This window comes from Sorex araneus, chromosome 3, assembly GCF_027595985.1.
Source record: "Sorex araneus isolate mSorAra2 chromosome 3, mSorAra2.pri, whole genome shotgun sequence".
Taxonomy (NCBI): Eukaryota; Metazoa; Chordata; class Mammalia; order Eulipotyphla; family Soricidae; genus Sorex; species Sorex araneus.
Window position 1 is genome coordinate 49,427,112 of NC_073304.1, and position 22,129 is coordinate 49,449,240.

Below are 22,129 nucleotides of genomic sequence, written 5' to 3' on the forward strand. Positions count from 1 at the left end.
AGCTCACTTACTTGCTTTGTATGTAGCTGTCCTGAGTTCTATCCCTGGCACCACATATGATTTTCCCAAACCACACCAGGAGTGAGTTCCTAAATAAAGGCCAGAGTAATCCCTGAGCACTGAACTAGGAGAATGCCTTGAGCAGGATTTAACCCCTCTGTCCCCCCCAAAATAATATGCATTTGTATTCAAGTCAACTGATTTAAAAGATTGTGCATTTTTTAAAAAATTGTAACAGAGCATTTAATTACACCAGTTTTCCATCAATACACAGAACATTTAATGATGATTATATTGGCCATTTCCATTGGTTGGCAGGAGGTTCTTCTACTAAAGGCTCCCACGGCTTCCATTGCATCATTTTTCTTGCTAGACTTAGCTCGTTTTCAGCCTGCAGAATCACCTCTTCTATTTGGCCACCTTATCTGGTTCTGCTTTAACCATACCAAGCTCCTCTTTTGTTATCTGTTCAGTATACTTCCTATAGGCTGCATTTGTAGGCATTTGCTCAGTAACATCAATAATCTTTGTGTATAGAATTCTTTGTCATGCGGACTCTCCCATACCGCCAAGCCCACCAGGCCAGTCGTCTTCTTCAGCAAACCCACCATGACAGTCATTGCGAGCCAGCGTCTCCGGGCCCTCTGGGACAATTGGGCATTTTTTTTTGGAGAAGCAGAAGAACAGGTCTTTAGTAACAATCTTCCCACTGTGGGAAGAGCACGGTGGGATAGGTCAGGGAAGGGACCTCTACTTCAGTGGTAGAGAAGTGGCCTCTCTGGATGAGGACTAAATGCTGTAAGGAGGTAAGTTACAATCCTGTCAGTAACACTGTTGTAAACCACAGTGGCAAAAAAGAATAAAAGAAAAAAGTGTCTGCTGCAAGGCAGGCTGGGAGCCAGGAGGGAAACTGGGTGGACCTTGGTGAAAGGATTGGTGTTGGAGCATTGTACACCTGGAATCTAGTTAAAAAAAAATCTTTGTAATTCATGGTGCTTAAATTTTAAAAGGGGAAAAAAAATTCTTCTATATGAAAATAAACAAAAGAACAAAAATCTTACTGATAAATTGTAATACAGTAACAGAAAAAAGCAAGTGATATATATACCCCCCCAAAAAAAAAAGTTGGGCGTTTTTTGTTGTTGTTGTTTTTAATTAAATAGCTAACTTGGTAGAACATTCATGGGAATGCCATTTGTCAGTGTCTTCAATTAAGTAATCCTAACTCACTATATATGATTATTTGATTTGTGTTCTGATGTTGGGGGTAGGAAGGGTTGATAATGTGACACTCCCTGATAATGTTCAAAGGACCATGCAGTGCCAGGAATGAAACTTAGGTCTCCCATTGGCAAAGTATATACTCAGACCCTTTTGATCCATCTTCCAACCCTCTGTCTGAGGGTTTAATTTTAAATTAAATATTCCAGACTTTCAAAAATGTAAAAAATAATTTGGGCTTTTAAAATAAATACAAATTATTACTAATAATTGTTGTTCTCCCCAATTTCATTCCATTTCCCAAGAAATAAGCCCTATACTGTATCTGGTGCTTATCATTTCTATGTACGTCTTAATAGTTTATCCACAAGCAGGAACATTCATAAAACAGTTTATAACATTGTTTTGCAATATTTTATTTTGGTTTTGGTTTGGCAGCCACCCCCAGCTGGTGCTCTAGGCTTATACTCTTGGCTCTGAGCTCAGGGACAACTCCTGCCATTGATTAAGGTTTACTTCTGGCACTGAGCTTAGGAATCACTTCTGGCCAGGGACCATATGTGATGCTAGGAATCTAACTTGGGGTGCGTGAATACACAGCAAACACCCTATCACTATGCTATCACTTCAGCACCTGTTTTACATAGTTTAAACTTTATATTTAGGTATCATTTTGCTGTTCACTTTTAAGTTGCATCTGACATTTGTTCAAAATTATTATTGTGATTCTGGTTAGCTTACTTGTGGATGAGGATTGAGGTTCTATCTGAACCTTTAAAGTATCAGAAAATCTTGATTTTTTGATATTTTAACTAAAATCATAGAAATTCTCCATGTTTTTAAAGATTTGAATAATTTCAACGTTGTATTGGAGGTAGTGCAGTAAATTTAGTATCAGTATCAGTAGACCATACCTTTGAGGTATTTATTAAAATTTATTCCATTGTATAAGTATTCTGTAATTTATCCAATCTCTTGGCGATGAGTCTCTAGATTATTGGGGTGTTTCACTTTTGCAAATAATGCTTTGATGGATGAAAAAAAATTCTTATAATCTGGTTATTTTGTATATATATTTAGATGTTGACTTGCTGAGTTATCTAGTATGTATGTCTTCATTATTAAAAAATATTGGCAAATTGCTTTACAGACTGGTTATATTCATTTTTATTTGCACATCAGTTATAGAGATCCTGCTTTTCTTTACACTTTTTACTCATTTGTTATACTAGACTTTTATTTGCCCAACAAGAATAAATAGTATTTAATTGTAATTCAGTGTTCTTTTCCCTAAGCAAAGATGTTTCATATTTGTGCATTTTATGAGTATATTCCTCTGTCATTTATAATGACCTATTCCTATGTTTGTCCATTATCTTTGAGGTTAACATTTTCTTGGTAAGTTTAGGAGACCTTTACATAATTTTGATTGTAACCTCTTGTGTGTTAAGTTCATCTATTTTTGGTTCCACAGGAAAGTCCAGCCATCTGAGCTTGTAGGGAGTGTGTGGACCAAAGAAGATAAAGAAATAAATTCTCCAAACTTGTTAAAAATGATTCGTCATACCACAAACCTTACACTATGGTTTGAAAAGTAAGTTTTTACTTTTTCACTTAAGATATGTATGAGATGGGGGGCTGGAACAATAATAGTACAGCGGGTAGGGCGTTTGCCTGGCATGTAGCCGACCTGGATTCAATTCCCAGCATTCCATCTGGTCCCCCAAGCACCACCAGGAGTAATTCATGAGTGTAAAGCCAGGAATAAATAACCCCTGTGCATCACCAGGTGTGACCCAAAAAAAAGCAAAAAAATTAATATGTATGAGCTAAATTTTCTAATCAAATACATTTCTGCTTTTCTGTTTGATGTGAGAAAATTGCTTTCTATGCCATGATGGGGGTGTGCCCATGTGTACATGTATTTTTAATTTTTAAAATTTCTTTGGCTTAGATGCATTGTGGAAGCAGAAAATTTTGAAGAACGGGTGGCAGTACTGAGTAGAATTATAGAAATTCTCCAAGTTTTTCAAGATTTGAATAATTTCAACGGTGTATTGGAGATAGTAAGTGCAGTAAATTCAGTGTCAGTGTACAGACTAGATCATACCTTTGAGGTAAGTTTAAAGGTATGGAAAAAAACAGTATTTCTCCTTTTGGCATAGTTCAAGTTAATTTTAAAAAGATTCTTTCTCTCACTAATATTTTTGGGTTAATACTTTATAAATATATTTTACTCTTGAATACAGTGATCAAGAAATTAGAAAATATATCCCTATTCTATATTTCTAAGACTCAATAACATATAGATGACTCTTTAAAAGACTTGTGTCTCTATTTAAGTTCCAAGTGGGTTTTTCCATTGGCACATAATAATCTCAAATAAATGATAAAAGATATTAAAAATACAAGTTACATTAGTTACTATTGGTATATATTAAAAAGTATAACATGGAGAAAAATTATTCTGAAATTTAAAATTGCTAGTTATAACATTTTAGTGCTTATTATAGAAAATTCAGAAGATATAGAAAGGATGAACGGATATTTCATATATGCTTATAACAAAAATGATAGCACTTGTACATAGTATTTTTATGGCTTGTATGTTTTTCTCTTGTCTCACTAGCTTATTTTTAAACAAAATTTTAATAATTGCATGCTTTTCTGTCCTGTAAAGAGACTATAATTTATTTCATCACTGTATTGTGGAACAGTTATTTCTGATTATTTGCTGTGATAATTTAGCATGCAGAATCTTTATACAGAAATCTAGAATTTGAGTTCCTCTTGAATCTATGCTGAGGAGTCATTCCTGGCGGTGCTTAGGGAACTATATGCAGTACCAGGAATTGAATTGAGGTCAGCTGTGTGCAAGGCAGACACCTTAGTCTCATACTATCTCTCCAGACCATAATTTCTCATTTTTTAATAAATGGGTATTTTAAAATATCATTAGCAATAAGAGTAAGTAACTTTAAGTGTATTTATTGACTATTTTAATTTTTTTTTAATTTTTCTTTTTTCCCATTTGGATATTTTCCTTTCTCTGGCTTGTATAAACTCTTATTAAAGATATTAGTAGATATTGCCCATATTTTCACCCAGTTTTTATTGCCTTTATCTGTTTTTTAATTAAAAACTTTATGTAACATTTTTATATATGAAAGCTTTGTCATTTTTATCAAGTTCAATATATGCCTCTACCTTTGAGAATTCTTTTTTTTCTGTGCTTTTATAGGTTTTTTTTTGTTTTGTTTTGTTTTTTCTTTTTGGGTCACACCCGGCGATGCTCAGGGGTTATTCCTGGTTCTGCACTCAGGAATTACTCCTGGCGGTGCTCAGGGGACCATATGGGATGCTGGGAGTCGAACCCGAGTCAGCCACGTGCAAGCAAAAGCCCTATCCGCTGTGCTGTTGCTCCAGCCTCCTATAAAGTATTTTTTAAATGTCTTAATTGAAGGATAGAATGTTAGAAACTCAGCCATAGAAATATATCACCTTTGACAAACTGAATTTTTGCAGTCCTTCCAAAAAGCAGTCTGGTAATATATGTTAAAATTAAGGGGTGAGGAGATAGTATAGCAGTTAGGGCACATGTTCATTACCTGGTATGTTCCATTCATGGCACCCAAACATTTCCAGGTGCAGCCTATCAGTCCCTAGGCTCCAAAGAATATTGCACTGAAGGTCACCAGTACTGCCAGAGTGCCCCAAGTGTCCCTGGCACTGTAAGACCCAAGCAGCATTGTATCCTTGCATCCTTGGATTGAACCAACAGCCCTATTGACCAAGAATTGCCAGTGGGATTGCCCGACTTTTTGAACACTACTTGAAAGATTATCCCACAAAACAAACAAACAGACAAACTAGAATACTTATAATCTTGAGCTTAAAAATTAAATCTTTAGACTATGAAGCTAATGTACGAAAATGTAGGTATTTAACTATTAACTGTAGTAGTAGAAACCTAGAAACAACCTAAGGGTCCATTTGTAAGAGAATGATTAAATACTTATCCTATATTACAGATATAGTATAGAATAGTGTTCAGCGTGAGGGGGAGAAAAAGGTATTTGTATATTGTCTTAAAAGAATATTGATGGTATTTTGTGTCATTATTTTTAAAATTTCAGAGTAATAATTATGATTTTATTTTGGTAAAACAAGACAACAAAACTTAAACATGTGAAAATGTAGTTTCCTAAACATGTGGAACTAGTAGGAGTTCTAGTTTTCTATATTCATACCAGCACTTGATATTGTCCACTCTTTTTATCTTACAGTTTGGTTTGCAACCCTGATCTCTAAGGAGTTTGAGCTTATTTAAATATTCATTGTTGGGGTGGGGTATTGTTTTTTTTTCTTTTTTCTTATGGAAATTTTTTTACTTTTTAAGCTTTTTTTTAAATATAAATTTATATGACTTTTCTTTTTTTGGGGGGGGGTCACACCCGGCAATGCACAAGAGTTACTCCTGGCTCTGCACTCAGGAATCACTCCTGGCAGTCCTCAGGGGACCATATGAGATGCTGGGAATTGAACCCAGGTCGGCCTCGTACAAGGCAAACACCTTACCCACTGCGCTATGGCTCTAGCCCCTGTATGACTTTTCTTAAGCTAGATTTTAATTCTTTGAGTTATGCATGTTACAGGTTTGTAAGATTGGAACTTCCTTGTAGCCTTTTTGAAAAAAAAAATCTCTTGATGAACAAAATGTCATGATGTAGTCAACTTTACTTACATTTCCCTCTGTAATTGGGGCTTTTGGGGTTCTGCTAAACAGATCCTCATTTAATGTCATTCTAATGTTTTTTCGTTCACATTTATGTCCTGCCTAGTATGAACTTGAAGCTGGAGTTCAGTTTCATTGTTTCAGTCCAGATGGGTAGTCACTTGCCCCCATACATTTTATTGAAAGTTTTTTTTTTTCCTTCACTGATCTACAGTGACAGGTGCATGCAAATTTTGTGTCCATAGTGTTTATGGAACTCTGAATTGGTCTCAGAGTTCCTTTGATGTATTTATTATTCTGGTTTCTCTCTTTCTATGATGTATTTGATTATTTCTGTACCAGTGTTGATTGAATATCTAAATAACCAAAGAGCAAGTCCCTGCCAGTTTTGTCTCTTTTTTTTTCAAGAGGAACTTATACTTGTCCTTTGCTTTTTTATATGAATTTTAAGAAAGATTATTTCTTTTATTTTTTTAAGTTGGGATTTTGATAAGAATTGAGTTGAAAGTTTTATAACTATGAGTCTTATAAACCATAACCATGGTATATCTATTTGGTTATTTATAAAATCTTATGGCTTTATTTTTTTAATTTTTAATTATATTAATGTGAGCGCTTAGTTCTTGTCCAGAGTAATCATTCCCAACTATCATTGTCACAGTGGTCCCTCCTCTGTCCTAAACGCTTTGTGGCAAGCTTCCTACCATGGGTCAGTTGTCCTGACCCTTATTTCAACTGTCTTTGGGTGTTAGTGACATAATGTGGTTTTGTTTTGTTGCTTATATTCCACAAATGAGTGCAGTCATTCTATATTGTCCTTCTCATTTCACTCAGCATGGTGCATTCCATTCATGTCCATTCATGTATGAGCAAATTGCATCATTTCATTTTTCCTAATAGCTGCGTAGTATTCTGTTGTGTAGATGTATCAGAGTTTCTTTACCCACTCATCTGTTCTTGGGCACTTGCACTGTTTCCAGATTTTGGCTATCATGATTAGTGCTGCAATGAACATATGAGTGCAGATGGCTCCACTGCATTGTGTTTTGGGGACCTTAGAGTATATTCCCAGGAATGGTATTGCTGGATTGTATGGAAGCTCAATTTCTAGTTTTTTGAGGAATGTCCATATTGTTTTCCAGAAAGGCTGGATCAGTTGGCATTCCTACCAGCAGTGAATGAGAGACCCTTTCTCCCCACATCCATGATAGCACTTATTTTTCTTTTTGATTTGTGCCAATCTCTGTGGCATGAGATGATATCTCATTGTTGTTTTGATTTGGTGATGCTCTACATCACCCTGATAGTGATGTAGAGCATTTTTTCATTTGTGTTTTTTCCTTTGAGGAAGTTTCTGTTCAACTCTTCCCCCCATTTTTTAATGGAAATATTTTTTTTCTTGTAAGTTCTGCCGGTGTTTCATGTCTTTCTTGATGAAGACTTCACATCTCTTTTGTTATATTCACATTACAATATATGGCAGGCAGGTAGAGGGGTGGATGGCCCACCCACGGCAGAGCTCAGGGGTTACTCCTGGATCTGTGCTATCTCTCCAGCCCACATCACTGTCACTGTCATCCCATTGCTCATCGATTTGCTTGAGTGGGGACCAGTAACATCTCCATTGTGAGATTTGTTGTTACTGTTTTTGGCATATCGAATACACCATGGGTAGCTTGCCAGGCTCTGCCGTACGGACGAGATACTTTCGGTAGCTTGCCAGGCTCTCCGAGAGGGGTGGAGAAATTGAATACGGGTCGGCTGCGTGAAAGGCGAATGCCCTACTGCTGTGCTGTCGCTCCAGCCCACATATTACATTATTTTTAGGTTATTTTCTTTTTTGAGGCTATCTGGAAATGCAGTTGATTTTTACCTGTTTGTTTTATATTCTGCAATATTTCTAAATACTCTCATTAATACTGTGTGTATATGCATTTACTTGGCTTCTTCATGTACCAAGAAGATCTGTGTGAAATGTGACCATTTTTGTTTCAGTTCCTAGACCTTTATTTCTTTTTCTAGTCCATGCTTAGGAATTGGTATTTCACTGAAGGAAAGTTATGATTGTGCAATTTTGCTTTTTCCTTAAAGGAAATTTATTGACTGTTTCTCTAGCAAGTATAATGCTTGTTTGAGGGAGGAGAATGTGTGTATGTGTGTGTGCAGGTTAAAAATAATTTTTCAGGGGCTGGAGCAATAGCACAGTAGGTAGGGCATTTGCCTTGCATGCGGCCGACCCCGGGTTCGATTCCCAGCATCCCCTATGGTCCCCCGAGCACAGCCAGGAGTAATTCCTGAGTGCATGAGCCAGGAGTAACCTCTATGCATTGCTGGGTGTGACCCAAAAAGCAAAAGAATAATAATACTTTTTCATAGGAAAATATAAAAGAAATGCTTACTTATGAGTTTCAAAGAAAGCGTGGGCACTTCTGGGACTCAAGCGTTTGGTAGCAAGAACCATTCCCCTGGCCGGCCCACAGCGAAGGATGGACAAAGGACCAGGGGAACAGAGACAGGGCCTGGGCCCAGGCTGGTTGGTCGTCAGTTTATTTCTCTCTCTTTCCCAGCGTAGTATGATGTCATAGCACAATTTTACAACACAACAGCACAGTTGTAGTTTTGGTCGTAACCCCAGTCTTCCTAGTTCTATCATCCTAGTCTCCTCCTAGATCATTAAGTCCTCTCTTTCATTATATCTTCTTCCTTGTCTTGTAGTAGTCTCATAGTCCCTTCTTTCCCCTTACAGCATAGTTAGATAGCAATCATGAAGGGTGGGGGTACACATAGGTGGGGTTGAACATTGTCATAACAATAAATAGATGTAAAACCACTTCTTCAGGAAGTTTTAGGAGATTAATTTAAGGGCATAATCTCATTTGAGGAGATTATTCCAGATTACTAGAAGATCCGCTAAAGGACAGGACTCCATCCAGAGTGTATTGCTTTCTCCTTTCCTCAGCCAGTAATCTGTTTAAACAATCATAGTGAATTTACTTATAATATTTCTAGTCACTTTGTATGAACACAGTAAGAGATATATTAAGCTTAAAAGTTAACTCTTCCTGGGGACATCTCGCTATATATTCCAGACCACAGTCCTCAGGCCAGATTAGTCTTTCCTAACCCCAGTAAGGTCCTTATTCAGTTACGCCTTTTTGGGTCATGACAGAGTTTGTCCCATGACCATGATCTAACTTATTATACTTTTCATGGCACTTAGCTTGTCCCTTTCTGATGTCAGGGTAGCTTACTGTTGCCCTGGACCCACCCAGTCCCTTCGTCTGAACCCTGCCTTTGGAGTGCTAGGAACTAAGGGCAGCTGAGGTTTAAGTCAAGTAAACCTGGATGCCCAGGAGAAAATATTATTTTGGAGTCAATTAACTCCCATGTTACAAATCGTAGTATGAACTGTCTTCCTTTGTCTATACAAAAAGGATATTGCTAATCCATGCAAGTGACAAAGGAAAGAGAAAAGCAATATAGAATTATTAGTGCTTGATGGAATTGAGTGTGCCTCAGGGGCACTGTTGTGGGAGTAACTCAGTAAACCTAAGCTCCCTGAAGGAGGAGCAAGGACAACCAATGTTATCCAACAATGACTTACTTTTTGACAATTTTTGTTTGCTTTTTCTTCTCCCTCCCTAACATATAGCCGTCTCCTTTTCAGCAAAACCTTACTCTTAGCCCCAAAATACCCACCATTGATGGAAAAGTATTTGAACACTGAAGGACTGATTATGCTACTTTCTTACAGCTATGACTTGAAACTGGCTAGTCAGAATTAGAATTAATATAGTCTTAGTGAAGAATTAATTTATAGCATATTCCTTCAGAAAAAATCAAGTTTTATATGTTAGGAGAAATTATTTCAGACAAGTACAGAAAGGCATACTGAGTATCTCTTTTTTTTAATTTTATTTTTCAAATATTTATAAAATGTTATAAATTCAGTGGGCCAGAGTGATAATACAGCAGGTAGAAGGTGCTTGCCTTCTATGTGGCAGAGCAGGGTTTGACCCCCAGAACCACATATGGTGCCCTGATACCCATAAGAAGTGATCCCTGAGAATGCCCTGCCGCAGGAGTGGGGTGGGGTGGTGGGGGACGGGGTGTGGGTGGTGTGAAGGATATTGGGAATATTGGTGGAGGAGAATGGGAACTGGTGGAGGGATGGGTAAACGATCATTGTATGGCTGAAATGCAAACACGAAAGTTAGTAAGTTTATAACTTTACCTCACAGTGATATAATAAAAATATTTTTAAAACCGAAAAAAAAAGAAGTGATCCCTGAGTACAGAACAAGGAGTAAGCCTAATGCATTACCAGGTGTGGCCCAAAAACAAAACAAAAATTCAAAGCTCTGCATGCATATATGTTATGTTAAATATTCATGTGTAATTTATATTATAATCACAATTTATAAATTATACTGAACTTTTGTATTTTGAAGGCATTGCAGGAAAGAAAAAAGAGAATTTTGGATGAAGCTGTGGAATTAAGTCAAGATCACTTTAAAAAATACCTAGTAAAACTTAAGTCAATCAATCCACCATGTGTGCCTTTTTTTGGTAAGTTACTAACTATGGATTTGTATTTTGAGGAAGAGTGTGGCCTAGTTCAACGAAACCAGTTATTAAAGGAAATTTTTCTGGTTTTATATCTGAATGTATGTGTGTGCGTGTGTGGAGTGTGCACACGCATATATATATAACCCAGACCTTCACACATGCAATTAATATTCTATCATTGAGCCATATCTCTGACCCAAGTTTATCACTTTTATTAACTATATTGATAAGTTAAACTCTTATTTTTATCAATAAAGTGTAGATATTATAATTAACTGGATGAGGTATTTTGTGTAGGAAGATCAATAAGAGTACTAATATCATCCACGTGGACTCAACAACTGTAACTATTTATGCCCCCCCTTTAATACTATTACATTGACCATTAGAATACCAACCTATGGATTTTGAGCATTTAAGCATTTCAGTCCCAGATTTTTGCATACAGTTTTGATCATCAGAAATGTCTAGATATTCCCAAGGGCCCTGTGAGAGGCAGAATTGCTCCCAGTGGAGAACCACTTACTTAAATAATCAGCAGTTATGTGTGAAAGAGGAACTGAAAACTTTACAGGAGTGAGTGATACTTTCATGGGCTTGGGAGAAAAGAATTCCTTTATAAATCTGTGATCCTGTTCAAAATTAACTTAATGTTTGTTCAGTGATCATTTAGGATTGTTGGTATTAAATATTTATAGTCAGATATAACAACTGGTAGACTATATTTAGCACTTAAAATTTAGACTTTGTAAATGAATCCTTTTATTTTAGACTTAAGTAGGAAATTAATTTTTTTTAATTTTATAACTTTATTAAGCCATTGGTTTAGCTACAGGCATTCAGTATTCCAACACCACCATCATTGCACTTTCCCACCACCATTATTTCTTTTTTCTTTTTTAAAATTTTTATTAGTGAATCACCTTGAGGTACAGTTACAAACTTATGAACTTTCATGTTTGCATTTTGTTTACATCCCTCCATCAGTGCCCATTCTCCTCCACCAATGTTCCCAGTATCCCTCCCACCCTTCCACCCCATCCCCCCAACCCCACCCCACCTCTGTGGCAGGGCACTCCCTTTTGTTCTCTCTCTCCTTTTGGGTGTTGTGGTTTGCAATAGAGGCACTGAGTGGCCCCCGTGTTTGGTCTATAGTCTTATTTTGAGCACGCATCTCCTATCCCGTGCGGGTCCTCAAACCACACTTTACCTGGTGTTCCGTTCTCTATCTGAGCTGCCACTTCCTCCAGCGTGTGAGGCCAGTTTCCAAGTCTTGGAGCCAACCTCCTGGTACTTATCTCTACTATTCTTGGGTGTTAGTCTCCTATTCTGTTATTTTATATTTCGCAGATGAGTGCAGTCTTTCTATGTCTGTCTCTCTCTGACTCATTTCACTTAGCATGATACTTTCCATGTTGATCCACTTATATGCAAAGGTCATGACTTCATCTTTTCTAACAGCAGCCTAGTATTCCTTTTTTTTTTTTTTTTCTTTTTGGGTCACACCCAGCGATGCTCAGGGGTTACTCCTGGCTTTGCACTCAGGAATTGCTCCTGGCAGTGCTTGGGGGACCATATGGGATGCCGGGGATCGAACCCAGGTCGGCCGCGTGCAAGGCAAACGCCCTACCCGCTGTGCTATCGCTCCGGCCCCAGCAGCCTAGTATTCCATTGTGTAGATGTACCAAAGTTTCTTTAACCAGTTATCTGTTCTAGGACACTCGGGTTTTTTTTTCCAGATTCTGGCTATTACAAACTGCTGCAATGAACATATGAGTGTAGATGTCATTTCGATGATACTTTTTGCCTCTCCGGGGTATATTCCCAGGAGTGGTATCACTGGATCAAATGGGAGCTCAATTTCTGATTTTTTGAGAAGTGACCATACTGTTTTCCAAAAGGGCTGAATCAGTCAGCATTCCCACCAGCAGTATAGGAGGGTCTCTTTCTCCCCATATCCACGCCAACAGCGGTTGCTTTTGTTCTTTTGGATGTGTGCCAGTCTCTGTGGTGTGAGCCCACCACCATTATTTCCAATTTTTCCAACCACCCCCAAAGTCTGCCCCCCTATAGCAGGCCCTCAATATTTATTTTATATTGTTTATTATAAATAATTTACTAAAAGGATCATCAAAATTGTTTCATAGAAGAAAGTTAGTGAAGATTATATCTCAGCATGGAGACATTAAGCCCTTGCATAAGATGTTTTTAACAGTTAAGCCCTCTATGTTTATATTTTGTTAATTGAGATTGGTTGCCTTCTACATTACATTCCATCCAATCTGATGTGCTACTTCTGGTTTATCAGTATTGTTGAGTTTGAGGTATTGCACAGCTGCAAATGCAGCAATGTACTCCAGTACAAAATTTTTAATGGGATGATACAGCTGGAGTTAAATTTTTAACTAGGTGGTGACTTTGGGGTCTGAGCATGACTGCTGGCACATCTGGAAGTACAGAGAGATGGAGGGAGGTAGCCCTTCCTGACTCCATGAAAGCCTGGAGATTTCAGTCACAAAATCCACATACCTGAGTTTTTCCAAAGATTAATTTGTGGGTGAGGCTTGTCCAGACAATGCAGTCTGGCCAAGAACATGGCAGCATTTGTGGAATGTGGGGGATTTGGGCTGCTAGGGCTTTTGGGCAGGCATGAGACTCACCCATCCCCCTCTGGAGTGCTCCAGACATCTAAGCCTTGCAAGGGGTCTGGGAGATTTGCTTAAGAATCTCTGGATCATGGCCAGTGAATGCATATTAAACTTTCCTGGACTATAATTGCCTTTTTGTTTAAATGTCTTCATGTTTTTCTTTTTGAAAGTTTTCTCTTTTGTCTGGGGTCACACATAGCATGCTCAGGGGTTACTCTCAGCCCTGTGCTTGGGGATTATTTCTCAGGGAGACCATTGTGCAAGGAATTGAACCGAGGCCTTCTGCATGCAAAACATGAACTTAGTCCCTTAAGCTATCTCCATGGCCCAGAAAAGTCTTTAGTGTTGATTAATGATTAAATCTATTAGAGACATAATAACCTCGAGTAGAATTCTTAAGTTATAAACTATTTCAACTTTACAGTTGTTTTCCCAAATAGTTAAGTGACCAACTTTGTAACTTTTCTTCAAATACTGTTTTATTAGGAATATATTTAACAAATATTCTGAAGACCGAAGAAGGGAATAATGATTTTTTAAAAAAGAAAGGGAAAGATTTAATCAACTTCAGTAAGAGGAGGAAAGTAGCTGAAATTACCGGAGAAATTCAACAGTATCAGAATCAACCTTACTGTTTACGTATAGAACCAGATATAAGGGTAGGTATTTTCTTTTCTTGTTTCTTTTGGGTTGGAGAGTACTTACTGTCTTTGGGTTGAGTGATTCTTGGCTAACTGGGTCTGTGACTCACTGTGAAGACCATGCAATACTAGTGATAATACATGTCTCCCTGGTGGTGCTCAGGGACCACCAGGGCTTCACCTGGCAATGTTTCTCAGGGGACCATGTGATACTGGGGACCAAACCATATTCTGCTATGTGTTAGACGTATGTCTTAACCCCTAAAGTACCTCTTCAGCCCTTTTCTTTGCTTATTTTTTTTAAAGGCCGTATGTTAAATTCTCAGTAGTTGCTAAGAATTTTCAGTCACATGGTAAGCTATTAGTTTTGCTCTGAAAATAGTTCTATAGTGTATAACTATAGAATCTCTTCAGCCCTTTTCTTTGCTTATCTCTTTAAAAGGCCGTATTGTTAAATTCTCAGCAATTGCTATGAAATTTCAGTCACATGGTAAGCTATTCGTTTTTCTGTGAAAATAGTTATCAGTAGCAGTAGTGTTAAATATTAGATACTCTGCAAAAGATTATTTTGTTTTGTTTTTGGACCACACCCAACTCTGCTCAGGGCTTACCCCTGACTCTGCACTCAAGGATGACTCTGGCTCAGAAGACCATAGGTGGTTCCAGGGATCAAACCTGGATTGGCCAGGTACAAACAAGCATCTTGCCCACTGTACTGTCTCTCATGTTCTAGCTTGAGCAATGGTTTATTGCTTCTGTGGTACAGTAAGTTGTAAATACCTTCTAAATTATAGTAAATTATAGTATGTTTGTGTTTAAGTGCATTTTATAGTCTTGTACTTGAAATACAGAAACTACCAACTATGAGAACAATTTCAACGATCATTAAAAGTAGTGCTAAATTTTCAGATGTAGTCTGCAGGTTGGACATACTGAGTAAAAATGGCCGTCATTATTCCCACCCGTCTAAATTATAAGATAGTAAATATTCTTTGTTCCCAGTTCAAAACGAAGTGCCCCAAGGGCCTGGAAAGGTAGTACAGTGGGTCAGGCACTTGTCATGCTCAAAACTAGCCCCAGTTTGATCCCCAACACCACACTGGGTGTGTTTCAAAAATGAAAATCAAAATAAAGTATCCTAGGATCTTAAATCAGTTGCATACTCTAAAGAAAATTATGATAAGCACTGGTAGTTACTTATTTCACCTCAGTTCCTCACCATTGGGCCAACACTCTTGAGTATGGAGATTTATAGACCTGAGGAAGTCCAGGTTGAAGTTTGTAATACATGTTCCTACAGAAATAATGTCTCAGCAATAACAGAAATAATGTCCCAGCAATACAAAATAAATTATTTCGGTTTTGCTTTGGGGGCAGGGTTTGGGGTTTGATTTGGAAATATCTGAAATATGGTGGTGAGAAGTGTAATGATGGAATGGGATTACTGTTCAAGATTAAATCTAATCAAATATTGTGAAAAAAGTTATAAAAATAAAATAAGAAAAAAGAAATAATGTCCCATTGTCATTGAGTAAACTTGATATAGTAGTTTTAGCATTCTGTTTTAGTAATTCTGAATAGATCTTTGTGAGGTGGTATCAACTTAGGGTTGTTGGGATAGAAATAAAAGGAATAAATTATTTTCATTATATATTACCAAATAGTTAAAATATAAGGATAGTGTAATAGTTAAATGTTGACAGTGAGATCTATGGTTAATAAGGTCACTGTTTCTTTTTTGCACTCTGCCAAAGTGTGCAAAAGTCATTTAAGTTTTCTAGTTTTCTATCTAAAAACTTAAAATTAAACTTAGAGATTACCTTTTTGAAAAACACAGGATTTTTTTTTTTGTTAGCCACTAAGGGCTGGAGTGATATACAGTGGGTAGTACATTTGCCTTGCACGTGGTCGACCTGGGTCCTATCTCCAGCATCCCATATGGTCCCCCCGAACACTGCCAGGAGTGATAACCTGAGTACAGAGCCAGGAGTAACCCCTGAGCAGCCGTGGGTGTGATCCAAAAAGCAAAAAACTAAATAAACAAGATTAGCAACTAGTACAGATAAATTTATAATTGTTTTTGAAATACTTTTGAATAAATCTAATCTTTTTTATGATTATGAACATTTTGTTGGGTAGGGCGTTCACCTTGCACACGGCCAACCCGAATTCGATTCCTCCGCCCCTCTCGGAGAGTATCTTGCCCACGTAGCAGAGCCTGGCAAGCTACCCGTGGCGTATTCACTATGCCAAAAACAGTAACAAGTCTCACAGTGAAGACATTACTGGTCTCCGCTCAAGCAAATCAATGAGCAACGGGATGACAGTGACAGTGATACAGTAAATTTTATTTTTATAAGGTTGCTCACAATAATTTACTACATTCACTATTCCAACAACACCTTAGGCCATAACCATTACACCTTATGCACTACCATTATTTCAAATTTTCCTAACAACCACCCTAGCCTGCTCCAATAGCAGGCCCTAAATTATTTATTTTGTATTGCTTGTTGTGAATTATTCTCTAAAGATGTCAAAAAAAGTTTTCCATAGAAGAAAGTATGTGAAGATTGTTGTGTTTCACAGTGGAGTGATTGAGCCCTTGTATAAGAGATTACTAACATGTTGTTACAGGTTGGGCCTTGTGTGCTAATTTTTTTTTTAATGGAGATTGGTTACCTTCTACCTATATCCTATCCAATGTGTGCTATTCCTGGTGCATCAGTGGTGTAGAGTATGACATGTTTCATGCTCAGGGAATCTAAAATTTTAAATAAGGTGATACAACTGGAGTTGAGTTTTATATATATATATATATGTGTATATATATATATATATATATATATATAGGGGGAGGGGGGTCACACCCAGCGATATACAGGGGTTATTCCTGGCTCTGCACTCCTGGCGGTACTCAGGGGATGCTGGGAATCGAACCTGGATAGGCTGGGTGCAAGGCAAATGCCTACCCCGTGTGCTATTGCTCCAGCTCCTGGAGTTATATTTTTAATAAAATGGTGACTTTGAGGTCTGGAGGCATCTCTGCAGCATGTTAATCTCTTCCAAGATTTATTTGTGAGTGTATGGATCATGTCCTATTATTAATTGCCAGAGGCAGTGCATGCATATGACTGCCTGGCTCCCTGAAGAACAGGGGATGGAGGGAGGTTGCCCATCCCCAACTCCTTGAGAGGCTGGAGATTTAGGTCACAAAACCCGTATACCTGGGTTTTTCAACAGATTTGCTCGTGGATGAGGCTCGTCTGAGCCTGTGAAGATTGGCCGTAAGCATGGCAGTGATTGGGTTCTGGAGGTTTTCAGCTTCCAGGGCTTGTTAGGGTGGGTGGTTTTATTGTTTATTTAATTCCAAATTTGCTTTACACAGTTTGGATAACTGGATACTTGTTTAATTCTAGAGGTTCTTTGAAAATCTTAACCCCATGGGAAGTGCTTCTGAAAAAGAGTTTACAGATTATTTATTCAACAAGTCACTAGAAATCGAACCCCGAAATTGCAGACAACCAACTCGATTTGTAAGTCCATTATAATTTTTGGAAAATTATATTTTTAAATGTTTAGTGTTTAACAACCTATTTCCATTAAAATTGTCATTTACATTGCATAGTTGTTCTTATAATGTTTTATTTTGTACTACTGGAATATTTTTTTCTTCCATTCTTTTGAGATACAGTGATTTTTACAGTGATGATTTCATTAGTGATGATTTCATGCATATATTGTTCCACCACCACACCCACCACCAGAGTGCCTGCTTCTTAATACTATTTTAAAATACATATATATATACATATATATATTTATATATGTGTATATATATACTTCAAAAGAATGTCAGCCATCCTGGCCCTTGTATCTACTGTCCTTGGGTGTCAGCCTCATATGATGTTATTCCATACTCCACAAATGAGTGCAGTCCTTCTATGTCTGTCCCTCTCTTTCTGATTCATTTCACTTAGCATGATACTCTCCATGTCTATCCATTTATAAGCAAATTTCATGACTTCATCTCTCCTAACAGCTGCATAGTATTCCATTGTGTAGATGTACCAAAGTTTCTTTAACCAGTCATCTGTTCTAGGACACTTGGGTTGTTTCCAGATTTTGGCTATTGTGAACAGTACTGCAATGAACATATAGGTACAGATGTCATTTCTACTGTGCTTTTTTGCATCCTCGAGATATATTACCAGAAGTGGTATTGCGGGGTCATATGGAAGCTCAATTTCTAGTTTTTGAAGGACTGTCCATATTGTTTTCCAAAAAGGCTGGACCAGTCGGCATTCCCACCAATAGTGAAAGAGTGTCCCTTTTCCCCCACATCCACGCCAGCACTGGTTGCTTTTATTCCTTTGAATGTGTGCCAGTCTCTGTGGTGTGAGATGATATCTCATTGTTGTTTTGATTTGCATCTCCCCGATGTCTAACAATGTGGCGCATTTTTTCATGTGCCTTTTGGCCTTTTGTATTTCTTTTTTGAGGAAACTTCTGTTCATTTCTTCTCCCCTTTTTCTGTTGGGGTTGGAGGTTTTTTTTCTTATACAATTCTACTAGTGCCTTGTATATCCTGGATATTAATCCCTTATCAGATGGGTGTTGGGTAAATATTCTTTCCCATTCTGTGGGCTCTTTCTGTATTTTGGTCACTGCTTATTTTGAAGTGCAGAAGCTTCTTAGTTTGATGTAGTCCCATTTGTTCATGTTTGCTTCCACTTGTATGGTCAGTGCTGTTTCATCCTTAAGATGCTATTAGCTTCAATGTTATGCAAAGTTCTATCTACGTTTTCTTCTGTGTACCTTATAGATTCATGTCTGATATTGAGGTCTTTAATCCACTTTGATCTGACTTTTGTGCCTGGCATTAGACAGAGGTCAGAGTTCATTTTTTTGCAGGCAGCTATCCGGTTTTCTCAGCACCACTTGTTGAAGAGGCTTTCCTTGTTCCACTTCACATTTCTTGCTCCTTTGTCAAAAATTATTGGCAATATATTTGGGGGGTCTGTGACAGCAGATACAAGGGCCAGGAGGATTTCCCCATAGCTAGAAGCCTGCTTCATGATCAGAGGGGAGAAGGCAGATGGAATAGAGAAGGGATCACTAAGAAAATGATGGCTGGAGGAATCAGTAAGGATGGGAGATATGTGCCGAAAGTAGATAATGGACCAAACATGATGATCTCTGTAGTGTCTATGTTACAAACCATAATGCCCATAAGTAGAGAAAGAGTATGGGGAATATTGTCTGCCATGGAGGCAGGGGGAGGGTGGGAAAGGAGGGATATACTGGGGATATTAGTGGTAGGGAATGTGCACTGGTGGAGGGATGGGTGTTTGATTATTGTGTGATTGTAACCCAAACATGAAAGCTTTTAACTATCTCATAGTGATTTAATCAAATTTTTAAAAAAAGAATGTCAGCCATGGGGTGTGGGGGGTGGCCACTCCACACCCAGTAGTACTTGGGGATCATATGAAATGCCAGGGATCAAACCCAGGTCAGCTGTGTGCAAGGCAAGTGCCCTACCTACTATACTATTGCTCCAGCACCGAAAATGTCAGCCTTTTAATGAAATCTAGCTAATAGTACCATTTAACTGGCTCACTTTTGAAACTTCCTAGTATAACAAAAAAAGTTTGAGAAAGGGAGAACTTTAAATGACAGTAGCTGGATGGAATAGGAAATGAAAGGATCTGGGAACGAGTAAGTTTCTTGGTTCTTCTGGCTTCAGAAGACTGCTGCCTTAGGCACATGGTTGTCACTAGAATCAACCTCACACTAAAAGTTGCTGATTTAGTTCCTAGGTGGTTTTGTTTTGTTTTGGTTTGGTTTGGTTTGGTTTGGTGCCTCCCCTAGTAGTTACTCCTGACAGTATTCTAGGGAGGGGTTGTGGGCTGTGGCATGTATTTTCAGGATTGTAACCAGAGGTTTCCACATGCAAACCTTGTGCTCTGACCCTTTAAAGCATCACCCTATGCCTATAGTTATTCTTGAGTTTGCAGTAGCAACAGAAGTAGAGAAATATAAATTGATCCATGTAGCTGAAAGTAAAGTAAGATGTGGAAGAAGTTAAAACCATTTTTAGCATGCCAAATTTGGGCCAAGCAGAAAGCTAATCTCATTATTTCATATTCATAAAAATGGTATGAATCTTTTTTTTTAACTAAAAATAAGTTGACTCAACTTACCTTTTCAGAGCTACAGACTAGAATATTAGCACAAATGAGATTTTTACTCAAGTTCTTTGAATATGAGTTTCTTTTCTCCACTGCAAGAGTTTTTAGAAGGCAGCAGAGATGTAGGTTGGGAACAATGGTAGCAGTTTTCAACAAAAACTTCAATGTGCTATTCAAAAGATTGGTCATTTGTATTAGGAAGAAAGAAAGCATTTATTTTTAATCCTGAATTCACCTGTCATAATATATTGCACAGCTTATTTTCATAGTAAACACTTGCAAAGTTGATATTGGTGACTGGAAGAAATCTCAGAACAATTGTTTTAGAAGCAAAAGGTTTTCACATGGATTTTCATGAATTTTACATTCAGGCCTCAAAATTATGCCAGTCCTATCCCAAAGTGTTCTTCTAAATTTAGAATGACTGTTACACACTATCCTTGCAGGTTGGGACTTTATTGTAATCCCTTGACTGTTTGCTAAGAATTAATAAGAAAGTTCTAAAACAGTATGTTCAAGTTAGTAATGGTGATTATGTTTGCTTTTCCTAGCCTAGGAAATCAAATTTCCCTTTAAAATCTCCTGGAATAAGGCCTAATACAGGCCGACATGGCTCTACCTCAGGCACTTTACGAGGTCATCCAACACCATTAGAAAGAGAACCATGTAAAATGAGCTTTAGTCGTATTACTGAAACTGACATTGAATCAACAGTGTCAGCACCAACTTCTCCAAATACACCTTCTACGCCCCCGGTTTCTGCTTCTTCAGACCTTAGTGTGTTTTTGGATGTGGATCTCAACAGTTCCTGTGGTATGTATTTACTGTAAACCACTTGATACAGAAGGAATGTTGTATTTCAGATTATTCTTATTTCAATTAGGGAACTATTGAATCCATTACAAACTATATTAGTGTGGAAAATGATGTCTCAATGTGAAAATGGTGATTAATCCAGGGGGGTAGAGCATCATTTGTGCATTGTTTCCACGCATTTATTTAAAATATATTCATCCTGATTTGGTTCTGTTAGTATTCTAAAGGAATTAAGAATGGATAAGAAAATAAATGGGTAAGTCTGTAAAAAGAAGCTTAAAAATGAACTGTGATAGCAAATTTCTTATGCCAAAAAAGAAAAAAACAAATGGCAGCACAGAGTATTTTGTGCTTTCTGTGTGCTGTTATAAAAGTCACTTTATGCAAACATTTTAAAAATAAAATCAAACTTAAAACTTCCTTACAAATTAATCTTTTTCATTTTAATAGGCAGCAATAGTATCTTTGCACCAGTCCTCTTGCCACATTCAAGTAAGTATGAATTGGAGTTGTGTATTTGGGAGTTTAGCAACATTTAAAATTTTTAGAAATAATTCTTATAAATTGCTTTTAACTGTACTACTTAAAATTTACTGTAATATATATTTCATAGCCTATTTATATTTTTGGAGCCTTATGACCTGGAACAAATTACTCAACATCTCCAAATTTGTTAATGACTAAATAATTTTTTCAGTGCACTTAGCTTATTTCTCTTCTCCATCCAAGTCATTTTTCTTCAGAAATAATAAAATGCTTATCAGGTCCTATATTAATCCTTAATCACTTATATCTTATTTAAAGCAGAATTTTAACTAAAACATTTTTCTGCTATTCTTACCCCATAATTTATAACAAAAGCTATCAACTTTTGGCTCTATCATTGTCTTTTCTTTAAAACAACACAGTCTTTTTTTTTTTTTTTTAATGCAGGCTTTTTTAGAGATAATTTTCCCGGTTAAAGAACATCTGCTTCTATCATGATAAAAATGTGTGTGAATTAGGGGCTGGAGTAATAGCACAGAGGGTAGGGCATTTGCCTTGCACACAGCCGACCGGGGTTGATTCCCAGCACCCCATATGGTCCCCTGAGCACCACCAGGAGTAATTTCTGAGTTCAGAGCCAGGAGTAACCCCTGTGTATCGCTAGGTTTGACCCAAAAAGAAAAAAAAAAGTATTTAAATTAGTAGCAAAAGAGTCCCTGTCTATGAGAAAAGTAAGATTAGCCTTTTAAATGATCACACCCAGAAAAGTTCAGGGCTTACTAATAGCTCTGCACCCAGAGATCACTCCTGGTAGTGCTC

At 37.5% G+C, this 22,129-nt stretch overlaps 1 protein-coding gene and 1 pseudogene across 3 annotated transcripts in view; one reads left to right on the plus strand and one right to left on the minus strand.

Moving 5' to 3' along the window:
• The window catches only part of SOS2 (SOS Ras/Rho guanine nucleotide exchange factor 2), a 114,484-nt gene that overhangs the window by 84,913 nt on the left and 7,442 nt on the right, over positions 1 to 22,129 (plus strand). For 2 of the 3 annotated variants that reach the window (XM_055130827.1, XM_055130829.1), the window contains 7 exons: positions 2,696 to 2,815; positions 3,176 to 3,338; positions 10,408 to 10,525; positions 13,660 to 13,832; positions 17,234 to 17,350; positions 20,560 to 20,821; positions 21,275 to 21,316. In XM_055130827.1, the coding sequence (XP_054986802.1) occupies positions 2,696 to 2,815; positions 3,176 to 3,338; positions 10,408 to 10,525; positions 13,660 to 13,832; positions 17,234 to 17,350; positions 20,560 to 20,821; positions 21,275 to 21,316 (995 nt within the window). The remainder of the gene's footprint in view (positions 1 to 2,695; positions 2,816 to 3,175; positions 3,339 to 10,407; positions 10,526 to 13,659; positions 13,833 to 17,233; positions 17,351 to 20,559; positions 20,822 to 21,274; positions 21,317 to 22,129) is intronic. The other variant, XM_055130828.1, reaches the window with a different exon arrangement.
• LOC105943191 (NADH dehydrogenase [ubiquinone] 1 alpha subcomplex subunit 5-like) lies at positions 290 to 9,658 on the minus strand (annotated as a pseudogene).